The 14,555-nt window shown below is 42.7% G+C and overlaps 1 protein-coding gene across 5 annotated transcripts in view; it reads right to left on the bottom strand.

The window, feature by feature from the left end:
• The window catches only part of LOC115132110 (sterile alpha motif domain-containing protein 11-like), an 85,505-nt gene extending 71,571 nt beyond the window's left edge, over positions 1-13,934 (bottom strand). The window contains exons 1-2 of one of the 5 annotated variants that reach the window (XM_029664367.2): positions 13,160-13,934; positions 11,891-11,982 (exon numbers count right to left, since the gene is read on the bottom strand). In XM_029664367.2, coding sequence (XP_029520227.1) covers positions 11,891-11,982; positions 13,160-13,613 — 546 coding nt within the window. In that variant the 5' untranslated portion in view covers positions 13,614-13,934. Of the gene's footprint in view, positions 1-11,890; positions 11,983-12,894; positions 12,980-13,159 lie in introns of those variants that run through there. The other 4 variants (XM_029664366.2, XM_029664365.2, XM_029664368.2 and 1 more) reach the window with 4 other exon arrangements.
• Between the last annotated feature and the right edge of the window lie 621 nt (positions 13,935-14,555).

Here is a 14,555-nt window from a genome sequence, read left to right as displayed (position 1 = left end):
CAAGGGGCGAAGACATGAGTGGCAGGCTGGGGCAGAGGGGCGCCTCGCCAAGAGGCAAACAGGTGCAGCCCCTCTGGAGGCTCTCAAGTGGCAGACATTAAAACGAGTGAGGGGGGAAAAGGGAGGATAAAGATGAAAACATCCCTCAGGATGAGCAGGGCCACATAGTTCTGCAACAACAAAAAAAAACTATTTTTTCTGTCTTACCGAAAGAGTATTTTTCCTTTCTTCTTTCCACAGGCAGATCTGTGAAGAGCAGTACCTTTGTATAAGTTCTTCTCAACTGCGCGAGGACAGTGGAGGAGTTTTCTTCTATTCCCGCTCGACTTCCTCTGACTTAGCTACTTGGACTAGAGGTATGGAGTATGCTCTCTCTCTCTCTGGATTTCAGACACACACCTGTCATATACGCACACACGCATATACACACAACACCTGTCTTGTGAACTCACACACACTCTCTCACACATACACACACACCTGTTCATGGACACACATACCACACCTGTTCCTGCATGTAAAGAGGGGTTTTACTTAGCAGACATCGTGTGCTGGTCTACTGGAATATTCTGCCTAGGAAGAAGCACAGAGATTGTGGCTTCGTGTGTAGACAACCACCCACGTGGCCCTGACATACCGCCATGGAAACCCCCTATCCTTTCTTTAGCAGCACTGACGCATAACTGGGGGTGGGCTCCCACTGTTTCCGGCAACACTTCCGCATCGTGGAGGAGGGCCCTCTAAAACAAAACATGAAACAAAACACACCCCTGGCAGTCCACGTAGGAGTGTAAAAAAAAAGACACAATCATAATAAACACGCACAAAAACGCACACATCAACAGGAGAAGTGGTAGTGAATACACACATGTATAAACATATATGTAAACACACACACACACACAAACACACTGTAAAAAAAAAAGCTCATTGTTTCAAGTAATTATTATTCATATGTAACTGGTTCCACAGACTTTTTTGCTTACTCAACTTTTCAGTCAAAGTGTTACCTAAAAAAAGTGTTGGCCCAAACTTAGCTCCAACTTTCAAAATTCAGTCAACTTAAAATTGTGTTTGCTCACGTTGTCTCATATGTTCACCAGACATGGTGGCGTAGCAGGAGGATCGGAATGCCGTGAGTTCAACTCCCAGGTGAGAACATGTTGAGTAATAATTACTGTACAACTGAACATGCACAATGTAATCATGTGCGTCAAATACAGTATGTAAATTGAAAACATTGTATGTTAAAAGCACTGTGTGTAACTAGTTCCACTGACTTTTTTTAGTAAGATGCCCAGATAATAATTCCTAGTGAATAAACATATGAGACAAGTTGAGAAAAACACAAAAAACAAGTTGAGAAAAATCTTTTTAAGCTGACTGAATTATTGCCTCGTTTTTTCAAGTTGGAGCTCATTTTGTGCCAACTAATTTGTTTTAGTTCGAGTTTCACTTGGACCGAAAACTTTTGTAAACACAAAAAAAAAAAGGCTCTGGAATAATTAGTTGAAACAACTACATTTGTATTTATTTTAAGGACACGCACACACTCAAGGCAGCCTTACTGTGTGGTCAACCCTCTGTCGGCCATGGAAACAAGTATTTCATAAACAATACACTAAAAGCACCTCTATGAATATCCCCTCCTACACATTCTGTCTGACGGTCCAAGTCCTCCAGCCAAGAAATCTGTATTTCACATCACACATAAACAACACACACACACATTCGCGTGCACACCGACAGACAGACACACGCACCCACAAACACACAGGTTTAGACTTCAACAAAGTAGGAGTATCATATACAAGAACTGTGGCTGGAATTCGTCCCAAAAAGCTTTTGTAATTTCACGAAAACCACTTATCTGACCAGTGTGTGTTTAACTGCATGCTGGCGTTGGCTATCCACCGCCGCACCACACACACACACACACACACACACACACACACACACACACACACACACACACACACACACACACACACACACACACACACGCCAGTCTCTTTAGTAACATAGGCTGTATACATTCATAAAAGGAGAGAATAACTGTTCTAAAACTACAGAAAGATCCTGTTGTTATTGTTGTTGTTTCATCAAAACCCCAGCCTATATTTAATGCCAAACAATGTGGGCAAACAGTAATGTTGTATTTTTTTACTAAGCTAATTCCAGACCCTAAATGAAGACTCTGTGGAAAAGGGTATTAATGGTTTTTTTTTTCTCCCTGCCTTATTTCCTAAAAGGTGCTGTGCCCTGCCACTGGCTCAAACCAGCATGCACGCACACACACACACACACACACACACACACACACACACACACACACACACACACACAGTGGTAGCCGCCCGCGACATTCCTGCAGCTGCAGCGGTCTCTCTCTCTCTCTCTCTCTCTCTCTCTCTCTCTCTCTCTCTCTCTCTCTCTCTCTCTCGCACGCGCCCCCCCAGCATTCTCCCTGGGGGATGAATGCCTAATGAGTCACGCGCCTGTCTGCCGTTACCTCTCAGCGTGTGAGCGTGTGTGCGTGTGTGTGTGTGTGTGTGCGGAGGCAGGGGGACTTGGAGCAAGGACTGGCAGAGGGGGAGGGGTGGTTAGGAGATGACAGGGGGTTGAGGGAGAGAGAACGAGAGAGCGAGAGAGAAAGAGAGAGAGAGGAGGGGAAGGAGGAAAGGGCAGTCATTGCCACGCTCACATAGGTCCAGTGAAAAAAATTGCCAAACAAATGTGTTTGTGTGCACTTAACTCCTTTTTCTGTTTATGTTGACCTCCACTCTGTCTTACTCACCCACTTACTAAAGTAAGCTACAATTCTGAAGGTACGTTACAGACTTTAGAAGCTACATTAGAGACACACTATGAGGGAGGGATTTCAAATCATACAACCCCTCCCACAAATCATACAACCCCTCCCACAAATCATACAACCTCCTTTTCACCATATTGTACATACGACACATTTATAAATGCTTAGTCGCGGACTATATTTAATAGTGGAAAAGACTGTGTGATAAAAGCGTGTGTTTGTGGAGGGGGGTACGTAGTGGCAAGGCAACACTTGGTTTTTCATGGCCAGAATAATATTTTGGGGGGGAAGAAAGCACTGTGGGAGGGACAGGCATGCAACCAAACACCCCATCCCCCGTCACCTCCCTCACACACACACCGTCGTCCCTTTCCTCTCTCTGCCCCCACCCCTCGGCCCTCACACGCTGAGCTGAACGGGCGGTTGCGGCCCAGTGGAGCAGGACGAGGGACGAGTGGGAGGGAGGGAAGGGGTTTTAGGAGGGCGAGAGGCAGCGAGGGGGAGAAGGGGCGGTGGTGGGAGGTTAGTGGCGGTGCAGCCAGGTGTGCCAGCGCCTCTCTCTTGTGTTTGGATAGGCCCGCCAAGGCAGCCGTGCGAGAACTTCAGCCAGGTAATCACTCTGCCATTCTTTCGCCAGACAAAATCATAGGGAGAGAGAGAGGCAGGGAGGGGGTGTCTAAGAGAGATAGAGAGAAAGCCGAGTGCAGCAAGGTTGAGTTTTGCAGAATAAAACAAAAATATATGTCTGAGAATACTTCATATCCGCCCCAATGTCTGTATTTTTGTATCAAAACAAATGTATGCAAACCTGTATTTATAGCATTATAGCATATATCTTTCATTCAATGACACTACTCTGCATACTGTAGCATGTGTGAAACACTGAGTTGAGTGACGACCCTCTTGGAAAACAAGGTCCTATCTAGAACCTAAAAGAGTTCTTCGGCTGTCCCCATAAGAGAAACATTTGATGAACCCTTTATGGTTCCAGGTAGAACCCTATTGGGTTCCATGTAGAACCCTTCCCCAGGCGGTTCTACATGGAACCAAAAAGAGTTCTACCTGGAACCAAAAAGGGTTCTACCTGGAACCAAAAAGTGTTCTCCTATGGGGACAGCCGAAGAACCCTTTTGAAACCCTTTTTTCTAAGAGTGTGGCGTCAGTGAAGAGGCCCCACAGAGAGAGGAAGAGAACACTCAACCACTATGCCATCATATGAGGTCAGACGTCTGTACACATACTGGGAGGAGAGAGAAGTTCCCAAAATATCTCTGCTGGCTTTGTCATCATCAACTGCAAACAACTGAGAGACAAGCAGTCCACCTTATTTAGCTAACTCCATCAGTCCCACTGAAAAACTCACACACATGCACACACACAGACAAGACAGGAGAAAGGCAAGGTATATAGGGGCTCTGATCGAGGCCAGACACTTCACTCTCCCTGTCAATCTCTGGTCCTGTCATCTAGCCTCTTACTGATAGTGCAGGCTAACACAGGCTAATGGCTAATTCACTTGCTAATGGCTAATTCACTGGCGTAATGGATCATTGCAGACGGAATTATTCATAGATTTATAAAGTGGCTATGTTGTGTGTGTGTGTGTGTGTGTGTGTGTGTGTGTGTGTGTGTGTGTGTGTGTGTGTGTGTGTGTGTGTGTGTGTGTGTGTGTGTGTGTGTGTGTGTGTGTGTGAGACAGAGGGAGGGAGTGTGTTACAGTACTTGTAAGCCTGCCAATAAGTTGCACTTTTAGTATTGATTGATAACACTAAGGCTACCCAAAATGCAAGGCCCCTAGGGAATAAGCAAATCATTAGAGACTCGGTTATTCTCTAATTTGGCCAATTGACTAAGAAACACACTAGAGTCCTGAACCATGCATCGCTCCTTCCCTAAAGATGGATACTGTGGTTGCCATGGTAGCATAGCCTTAGTGCCATGTGGGACACACACAGAGACCCACACACACTGCACACATACAGCACAAACACACTCACGCAAATACATACACACTTTTGTGCAAACGCATGCGCACACACACACACACACTCCAACCCCCTGCAGGGAGTGAGCTGTTCAGGGACACAGAGGTGTCAGCCCTGCTTATCCCCAGCATCACAGTGGCACTCAGCCAATAGAAAGTCCCCAACAAATGGCCATATCAAAGCAATAACCAAGGGTGCGTTCAGCAGGATGCAACGTTTTGGAACGTTCAAATATAAATATGCTATGTAGAACAAACATGCCTCTCCGAATGTAGAATAAGGAATCACGCCGACTCTCTTCACGGAATTTCTATCTGCAACGTTCGAGAACGTTTTGCAACTGAACATCGCCGTGCTTCGTACAATATCTACAGAAACTTATATTGGTATTTTACTGGTAACTTCCTGTTCTTCCTGTCTTATATATAAGAAAGGCACTAATATGCCTCACTCCCTAATAACTACTGACTCTAGTCCATATATCAAATGAATGTCTACTGCTATGCCTTGGCAGTGTCACACTGGGTTACAAGCATTTCGCTACACTCGCATTAACGTCTGATAACCATGTGTATGTGACCAATAAAATTTGATTTGATTTGGTTACTATGTGCAATACATTGAAATATGAACAGAAATCACACAGAAAATCAGATTTTGAAATGGGAACCTATGGCTCTTTGAGTTTCAACCACCCTAGAATGACTGTTGTTGGAGGCAGGGCTGTATAATAATAACAACAAAGAGTAATCTCCCCACAGCCCCCTAACATGGATCTGCGTGTGTTTACGTGGCTGTGTGTTTACGTGTGCGTGTGTGTGTGCTAGCGTTTGTGTGTGCAAGTGTGTGCATCTGTGCGTATTCACATACTTTCCCACATGTTGTTGTGTTACAGCCTGAGTTTATAATTGATTACAATTAGATTTTTTTGTCACTGGCCTACACACAATACCCCATCATGTCAAAATGGAATTATGTTTTTCTAAATTTTTACTAATTAATTACAAATACAAATCTGAAATGTCTTGAGTCAATAAGTAGTCAACCCCTTTGTTATGGCAAGCCTAAATAAGTTCAGGAGTAAACATTTTCTTAACAAATCACATATTAATTTGCATGAAAGCACAGTATTTAACATTATTTTTGAATGACTACCTCATCTCTGTACCCCACACATACAATTATCTGTATGGTCAGTCGATCAGTGAATTTCAAACACAGATTCAACCACAAGGGAGGTTTTCCAATAACTCGCAAAGAAGGGCACCTATTGGTAGATGTGTAAAAATACAAATAAAAGCAGACATTGGACTATCCCTTAGAGCATGGTGAAGTTATAAATTACACTTTGGATGGTGTATTAACACACCCAGTCACTACAAAGATACAGGCATCCGTCCTAACTCAGTTGTCGGAGAGGAAGGAAATCTCACCATGAGGCCAACGGTGACATTGTAGTTGTGGTGACATTGTAGTTACTCCACAATACTAGCCTAATTGACAGAGTGAAAAAAGGAAGCCTGTACAGAATAAAATATTTCCAAAACAAGGCACTGAAAAGAATACTGCAAAGAATGTGGCAAAGTGATTACATTTTGGTCCAGAATACAAAGTGTTATGTTTGGGGCAAATCCAATACAACACATTACTGAGTACCACTCTACATATTTTCAAGCATAGTGGAGGCTGCATCATGTTATGGGTATGCTTGTAATGGTTAAGGACTGGGGATTTTGTTTTTGATAAAAAAGAAACCGAATGGAGCTAATCACAGGAAAACCTGGTTCAGTCTACTTTCCACCAGACACTGGGAGATGAATTCACCTTTTAGCAGTACAATAACCTAAAATACAAGGCCAAATCTACACTGGAGTTGCTTACCAAGAAGACAGTGAATGTTCCTGAATGGCCTAGTTACAGCTTTGACAAAAATCTACTTGAACATCTATGGCAAGACCTGAAAATGGTTGTTGAGCAATGATCAACAACCAATGTGACAGCGCTTGAAGAATTATGAAAATAATAATGGGCATATGTTGTACAATCCAGGTGTGGAAATCTCTTACAGACTTACCCAGAAAGACTCACAGCTGTAATTGCTGCCAAAGATGCTTCTACAAAGTGTTGACTCAGGGGTGTGAATACGTGTGTAAATTAGATATTTCTGTATTTTATTTTTAATACCTTAATTACAATTTCTAAAAACAAGTTTTCACTTTATCGTTAGGGGGTATTGTGAGTAGATGGGTGAGAGACAACAATCATTTAAATACATTTTGAATTCAGGCTGTAACACAACAAAATGTGGAATAAGTCAAGGGGTTTGAATACTTTCTGAAAGCACTGTATGTATGTGCGTGCGTATATGTGCGTATATGTGCATGTGTTTTGTTCTTTCTTGCTCTGTGGTCAGGATGCAGGAGAGGGGGAGGCCCCTGATTGGAGGTGCTCTTTACGAGCTGGAGGTAGAGAGTGTACTTTCCTCCTGGCCTCCGCAGGTTCCGCTGGAATAACAGAGCACAGAAGGCCCGGTTCTCCCTGGAGCACACACACGCACACACACACACCACTTAACCCTCTCTCAAACAGCGACCACACACACCGGGTATATGAAGAGCACAATTCTACAGAACAGTTAAACGCAGGAGCTACAAGCAAAACATTGGCTTTATTTATGTTCTATTTTATTCATGTATGTCTTACCTCAACAGTATAACCTCAGTATATCAAATACAAGCAGACAAACCAGAGATCTGTCAATTATACAATGGGTGGGTTTAATCTTGAATGCTGATTGGTTAAAACCGCATTCCAGCCTGTGTCTTTTCCATAAATTACCGCTGGCTAAATCTATGACGTTATACTGCCTATTTACTCTGTTCCATCTGACTGCGCAATCCACTGTCTCATCAGCACAGCCAAGCAATTTATAAACTTGATCTCCACTATAAAAAGCATCAAAACATTATCTCACATTTCTTTTAGACTAACATTTCGTTTTCAACAGCGGAGATGTATATACACTTTGCTGTCTGTCTCTCCGACATTTGCAACATTGTTTCAATATTCAAATTGGATCTTCATCTGTCCCATAGTAATGAACGTGTTGGGATGAGACAGACAGACAGGCAGCGTTTCTCAGACAGTCCGAATCATGAATCAACTGCCATCGTTTTTATGGACTTAAACAAAGAAATGTCAATTGAAAAAAGGTCAGTTTGAAGTGATTGTGTTAGCGGTGTTGTTGGCTAGCTCCTCTGAACAACAGTGTCCTGACAAGTGAGCACATTTTATATGCCAGACTATAACGCACCTAATTAGCTCATTGTTATGGATGTATCCAAATAAATGTCTCTAGAAAACAGCTTAAACAAATGCAAGTGCATCTACTTTGCTGTTATTCTGGCTGCACTTTTTGCCATGACTGTACCTTAGCTGTAGTTGGCTAGCTAGCAAGCAAGGGATACAAACGTTGCCAGCCAGTATGGCAATGGAACATTTACAACGAACCACTGGGTCACGTCCATAGATACAGAACAAAAAGACTGAAAGACTGGGTCGCGTCTCTAGCAACCGAACCGATAGAACGAACGACCAGCTGGCTTGGGTAGCAACCCCAGAATTGTGTCGGGACTATATCTCGTGGAAGGATGAAATAGTATGAATAAATTCATCAAAATATATATTTTTTATCATAATGTCTCAATCATTATTTGAGTATGTTGGTAACCCGTTGTATAAAAGTGATAATGCCCCCTCAAAGCCGGTGTTTGGAGGATTTATTGACATGGTTTGCCGGACCTCGACGAACAACACCCGGGCCAATATATCCTCCAAACACCGGCTTCTCAGGCATCATCACTTTTGTCTCATCTACAGTACACACAGTGTTTCAATGGTGACAGTAACTGTTAACAAAACAGTATACTTTATTATAGGCCTAGTATGGTAGAGCATAACACAAAACAATGAAAATGGCTCAAAATTGCTCAATTGTTACAGTGTGAATATGTTCAGTTGCTCTGTATTAGTGTGGTGTGTGCGCGCATCTCACATGTGTGCGAGATCATTTTCTATGCCAGGCGGCTGGGTCGTTGCCACACTCTCATCACCGAGAGAGTGCTAGTGTGTACCATTCGGCGGAGGGCGGAACGGGGGAGGAAGACGCCGAGACAGGCGAGACAAGCCCCGCAGCCTTCCCTTCTCCTCCACACCTCTCATGAACCCGCCGACGCTATGTGCTGTGTGCTTGCGTTTGTTATTCACTAGGGTAGCCTCTTTAGCTCTACCTCCCGAGAGAGAGAGAGAGAGAGAGAGAGAGAGAGAGAGAGAGAGAGAGAGAGAGAGAGAGAGAGAGAAAGCGAAACTGGGGAAAACTATAGGTTTGGACACACTCAGCACAACAGCACCATCCAACATTATCATGGCTTTTCAACCTGTGCCACTTTCAGCTACTTGAATGCCAAACAGGAGGCTGTCTACAATGTATTACCTTCTGCTGTGCCATGGATGCTATAAATAAGATGATAAGGTGTTCATTTGTGAGATATAGGTAAGCCTACAATGTGTTTTTCAGCAGTAATTTCTGATCTGTTGAAATCCCAGCCTTGGTTTGTGAAAACAATTCGAACCCGCACTGCTCATAAACAATAGATAGAATATAACCAACCATCACAAGCCATCAGACAAGCACGTCTGTAGAGAAAGGCCTGCCATTTCTGGCTAAGCAAACAACAGGCACTGACAACAAAGAGGTGTGCACACTGCTATAAACAGTACGATTACAATAGGCTTTTGTGTCAGGACTCCAAAGCCAATTCCTGGCAAGTTACTTGAGTCATGTCACTCTATGACTGTTAATTTACTGTCAGTAGAAATGACAAACATTTTTTTTTAAAGAAAGACAATTTGCAGACAACCCGACAATATTTATTGTGCCACTGTTCAGCCACAGTATAACATTTTATGTTAAATTCCCCCCAAAACGAATTTACTTATGTATTCTCCCCGAACTCTCTTTTTAGTCAATGCATTCCATTTGTAATTTTGTTTTCCGTGAACCCTATGTGGTAGTAGCGTATATCTGTATTCTTGGCTGTGAAAAAAACGTCACCAGTTTACCTGTATCACTCAAACACTTCCTGCTTATCTAAACCGCTTTTGCCTTGCGTGCCTCACAAACAAAAATCAGCAGTAGCCACGCTCAGTAGCTCGCTAAACCCCTTACGCCCTCAAGATTAGAGCTTTGGAGCGATGACAGATGCACTCCGTAGTGATAAAAAAAACACACACACTGCACCTGTGTGAACAGATTCGGCGACGGCGAGTCGGCAACGGTGAGCCAGCGACGTGCTCGCTCAAAGCCAGCACACTGGCGCAGACACCACACCTGTGACGCCTCACAACCTGCATGGCATAATGCCCATTAGCTCAGATGTACGGGGACGGCATGGAAAACACAGCCCAGTGAAACAGCTAGGAGAGGAACATCAGCAATGGACAGAAGAGCCACGAGAATTAGATCAATCTAGCAAAAGGGAGCCTGACTAGTCACCCATTCATATTACTTATTAACTTGGACTAGAATTGTGCCATTCAATCTCGGCTTCCTGTTGTGGTTTGAGCCCATGTTGATTTCAATGTTGTGTATATATCTGTGAATAATGACATAAAGAAGTGCATACTCAACCAACAGAACGAAAACTTCAGGCCAAGCACCATACCCTCATATGGTCTTTTTCCCCCTAAATAATATCGCAATCAACTTTTACCAGTTGAACGTAAACACACATATAGTCATTTTTTTGTATTACAATTCTTCTGAAATATTGTATTAAAATATGAACATACACACATACAATTGTCTGTAATGTCCCTCAGTCGTGCAGTTCATTTCAAACACAGATTCACTACAAAGAGACAGGTGTCCTTCCTAACTCAGTTGCCGGAGAGGAAGGAAACCACTCCGGGATTTCAACATGAGACCAATGGTGATTTTAATAAAACAGTTACAGAGTTTAATGGCTGTGATAGGAGATTACTGAGGATAGCTCAACAACATTGTAGTTACTCCACAATACTAACCTAAATAGAGTGAAAAAAAGGAAGCCTGTACAGAATAAAAATATTCCAAAACATGCGTCCTGTTTGCAATAAGGCACTACTTTAAAACTGCTAAAAATGTGGCAAAGAAATTAACTTTATGTCCTAAATGCAAAGTATTATGTTTGAGGCAATCCAACACAACATATCACTGAGTACCACTCTTCATATTTTCAAGCATGGGGTTGGCTGCATCATGTTATGGATATGCTTGTCGTCGACAAGGACTAGGAAGTTTTTTAGGATAAAAAGAAACAGAATAGAGCGTGTGAAAAAATAAGTGTGTGAGGGAAATAAAGTAGTGATGGAAATTTCACAATTTTTACCAAGGCAGTTGTACATATTTTAAGAGGCAATTCTACACAATGGAGATTAAAAGTTGGGTTCACAGAAATTTAACAGTTCCCAGAGGCAAAATCCTAGAGTATAACCTGGTTCAGTTTGCTTTCCACCAGATACTGGGAGACAAATTCACCTTTTAGCAGGACAATAACCTAAAACACAAGGTCAAATATACACTAACTAAGTTGCGAACTAAGACGACATTGAATGTTCCTGAGTGTCCAAGTTACAGTTTTGACTTAAATCGGCTTGGGAATCTATGGCAAGACTTGAAAATGATCAACAACCAATTTGACAGAGCTTGAAGAATAAAATAAATAAAATAATGTGTTAAAATTGTACAATCCAGGTGTACAAAGCTCTTAGAGACATACCCAGAAAGACTCACAGCTGTAATCACCCAAGCATTGAGCATTATAGACCAATATTATTCTGAATAAATTCTGTCACAAAAGGCAGATTACTTAAAACCAATGCTGCTTACTCTGTGTCTCAATAAAAGTCTAATGTAGTTTAGAGCAAGCTTTTAGCCCAGTCGTCATCAACAGACAATTGGAATCAGCAATGCAACATACAGTTTTAAACCAATGATAAAGCAAGGAAAACAGATGTAAGAATTGAAATGCTGATGAAACCATAATCTTACCACTGGAGACGAAATTCGACACCCAGGGCAATCACAGATTGGGGGATGTACCTGTAAGATTCCTTTGGACATAAGGGTCTTTAAACTTTTCCCTGAGAGAGAGAAAGAGTGAGAGAGAAAGTTAGAACGAGTTATAATACAAAAATAAACCATACTTATACAGGACCCGTTGATATCAGCAACTTTAAATAAATGACATGTAATAACCTACACATGGAGGTGATTACAAATGACAGGACCTTCAAGAGCCTTATATAGGACAATATATTTGTCTAGCGAACATATGTTAACAGAGTATACGCATAAACATCAATAAAACAGTTTGTGCAACACAAAACGTGGATAATTGTTGAATAATAACTGAAACATAAACATTACATTTGGAATTGCCAGTTTTTCAAACTAAATGACCTAGTTTCACCGATGAGTTCTAGTTGAGCCACGTGTGTTAAGATACATGACAGTAGGCTATTGTCATTGTATCTAATTTCAGATATGAAACTATCTTTTATCCGGCTAGCATGTTTTGCCTGAGGGCAACACCCTCTCCCAACAGAACTTGGGGTGAGGTGAGGTTCTAAAATAAGTGCGCACGCGGCCAGCGCAATACCCGGTAATTATTCAAATAGGCCCAAAAGTTAGTCAATAATATCAATTGTTCTAGTAATAAATCAATTAATAAACATCTTCTGGTACGTTTGTTTTGTCTGAGCCAATGTATAACTTTTGAAACCAAAATAGTAGCCAGCCAATAACATCATTATTTTGGATAGTTGCAACGCAAACATAATCTACCCAAAATAACCAAAAGAGTAAGGAATAACCTACAACTTCAAGTCAAATCATTTCGTTCCCTGTCTCTAACATCATTCTGGTCTTTTGAGATGTCAACACCCATTTAGCCTTCTGTTATACCCAATACTCAACGGAATGATACCCGCAACGTCTATCAACTGCCATATAATGTTTAAACAATTCTGTACCCAAATATGAACGTTTTTCACCTTAGTCCACGACTCCTTTACGCCCCGTTTTGCGAATGGTCGCTGCCTGTGAAGATACAGTGAGGGTATGTGCCTTTTCTCATCTCTCTTCTTACGCGCTGTAGTTGGTGTACTGCTGAGTAACCCTTTAACTACGAAACGCAGAACCAAACCAGGGAAACCGAATTTCCACTCACCAAACAATGACAAAAACCTTAAATTGGGTATCCTCCTCAAAATGAACATACTTTAAAAAAAGGTATACATAATGTTTTATGTTGCCTACCTTTGTGCCGTATACTTCGTTTCCAATCTTTGGCGGTTTCCCTTCCACTGACAAACTGGAACTCATTCGGGGTGAGCCACTCGCCCCGGTATTTGATTGAGGGTCCCTTACTACCTTGGCACAGTTTGTTAATGTATAGTAAAGCCTTGTTCTCCCCGCACTCCACCTCGATGCATGGTTCCCCGTTCTCAAAAAACGGCTGAAAGTCGGGGATGGAGGAAAACCTCTCCAGCATTAAGTCGTCCGGGTGATGGTGAAGGTGCTGGTGATGCAGTGCCGAGTCGTGGAGCCCCAAGTACAAGCGGTGATGTCCGAAAATATGGTCGTACTGCGGTGGGTGCGGGGTCACCACAGTGATAGCGGTGTCATTTAAAGGGGCCAGGTATTCGGACTGGTTGAAGGCAGCCAATGCCAATACGTCCCCATCCAGTCTCTCCTTTTTGATGGCAGGCATGTTACTGGGAGCGAAGCGCCGGTAACAAGTGATTAGCAGCTAGCCCGAGCCAACTTGTGTGTCCTCTTTTCGGAGTTGGTCAGCCGTCCCAGACTTGAAGACGAGCCACTTTGTTTTAGGCAGGGCTCCGGTGTCGCTCTGTGACAGCGGTCTGTTGAACTTCCCCGACAGATTGCCATTCACTAGTTTCCAGCTCTCTGTAGTCGCCGCGCTCTCTGCCGCCACACTCCACCACTCACCACTCGCATGACGGTTCTCGCCGCGCTCCTGCCTACCACCCGCGCTCCTGCCTACCACTTTTAATCGGACTTGCGCTACTAATACCTGCTACGTTGGAGTGGTCATACCTTAGCCATGGACATCACGTTATCCACAATGATCATTGACACTTCCCCACATCTCTTCAGTTTAGTATTTTCTAAACAGCAGGCCTATTGTTATGATGTTGGTTTCTCTTATTTTACCTGCCTTTATTTATTGCAATTAACAGGTTTACAGTCATTGTGCCTTCCAATATGCTGGTATTACGCAAGACGGTCTCTACCTGAATAATAAACAATACTTGGCTATGCAACGTCTTGTTTGATGTATTAGAAGTAGTACAAAAAGATGCAGGTATAGGCTCCTTTGCTTACATACTTTCCATATGCCATAAAACTAGAGCCTATGGCTATCTGAGCATTGCAAACTTCCCTATTTTTCAAGATATTTCAAAGGTTTTGCGTGGAACAAATTCAACTGATGGGACGTTTGAAATAGTTGTGTTTTAACCCTGTGTAGGCTATATCGTTAAAGTCACGGTGAAGTTCACAGACCCAGACCAAACAAGATTTGCACTCTCCGCCGCTTCTCAACTTGGCCCATTTAAACAGCCGAGGTTTTGCGAGCGCGAAAACTTGAAGGGGGGTGCGCGACGGACGTCATTATTGCGCAAAATATAGC

The sequence above is a fragment of the Oncorhynchus nerka genome, linkage group LG7, assembly GCF_034236695.1.
Source record: "Oncorhynchus nerka isolate Pitt River linkage group LG7, Oner_Uvic_2.0, whole genome shotgun sequence".
NCBI classification, from domain to species: Eukaryota; Metazoa; Chordata; class Actinopteri; order Salmoniformes; family Salmonidae; genus Oncorhynchus; species Oncorhynchus nerka.
This window is presented reverse-complemented; position numbering and strand designations above follow the sequence as displayed.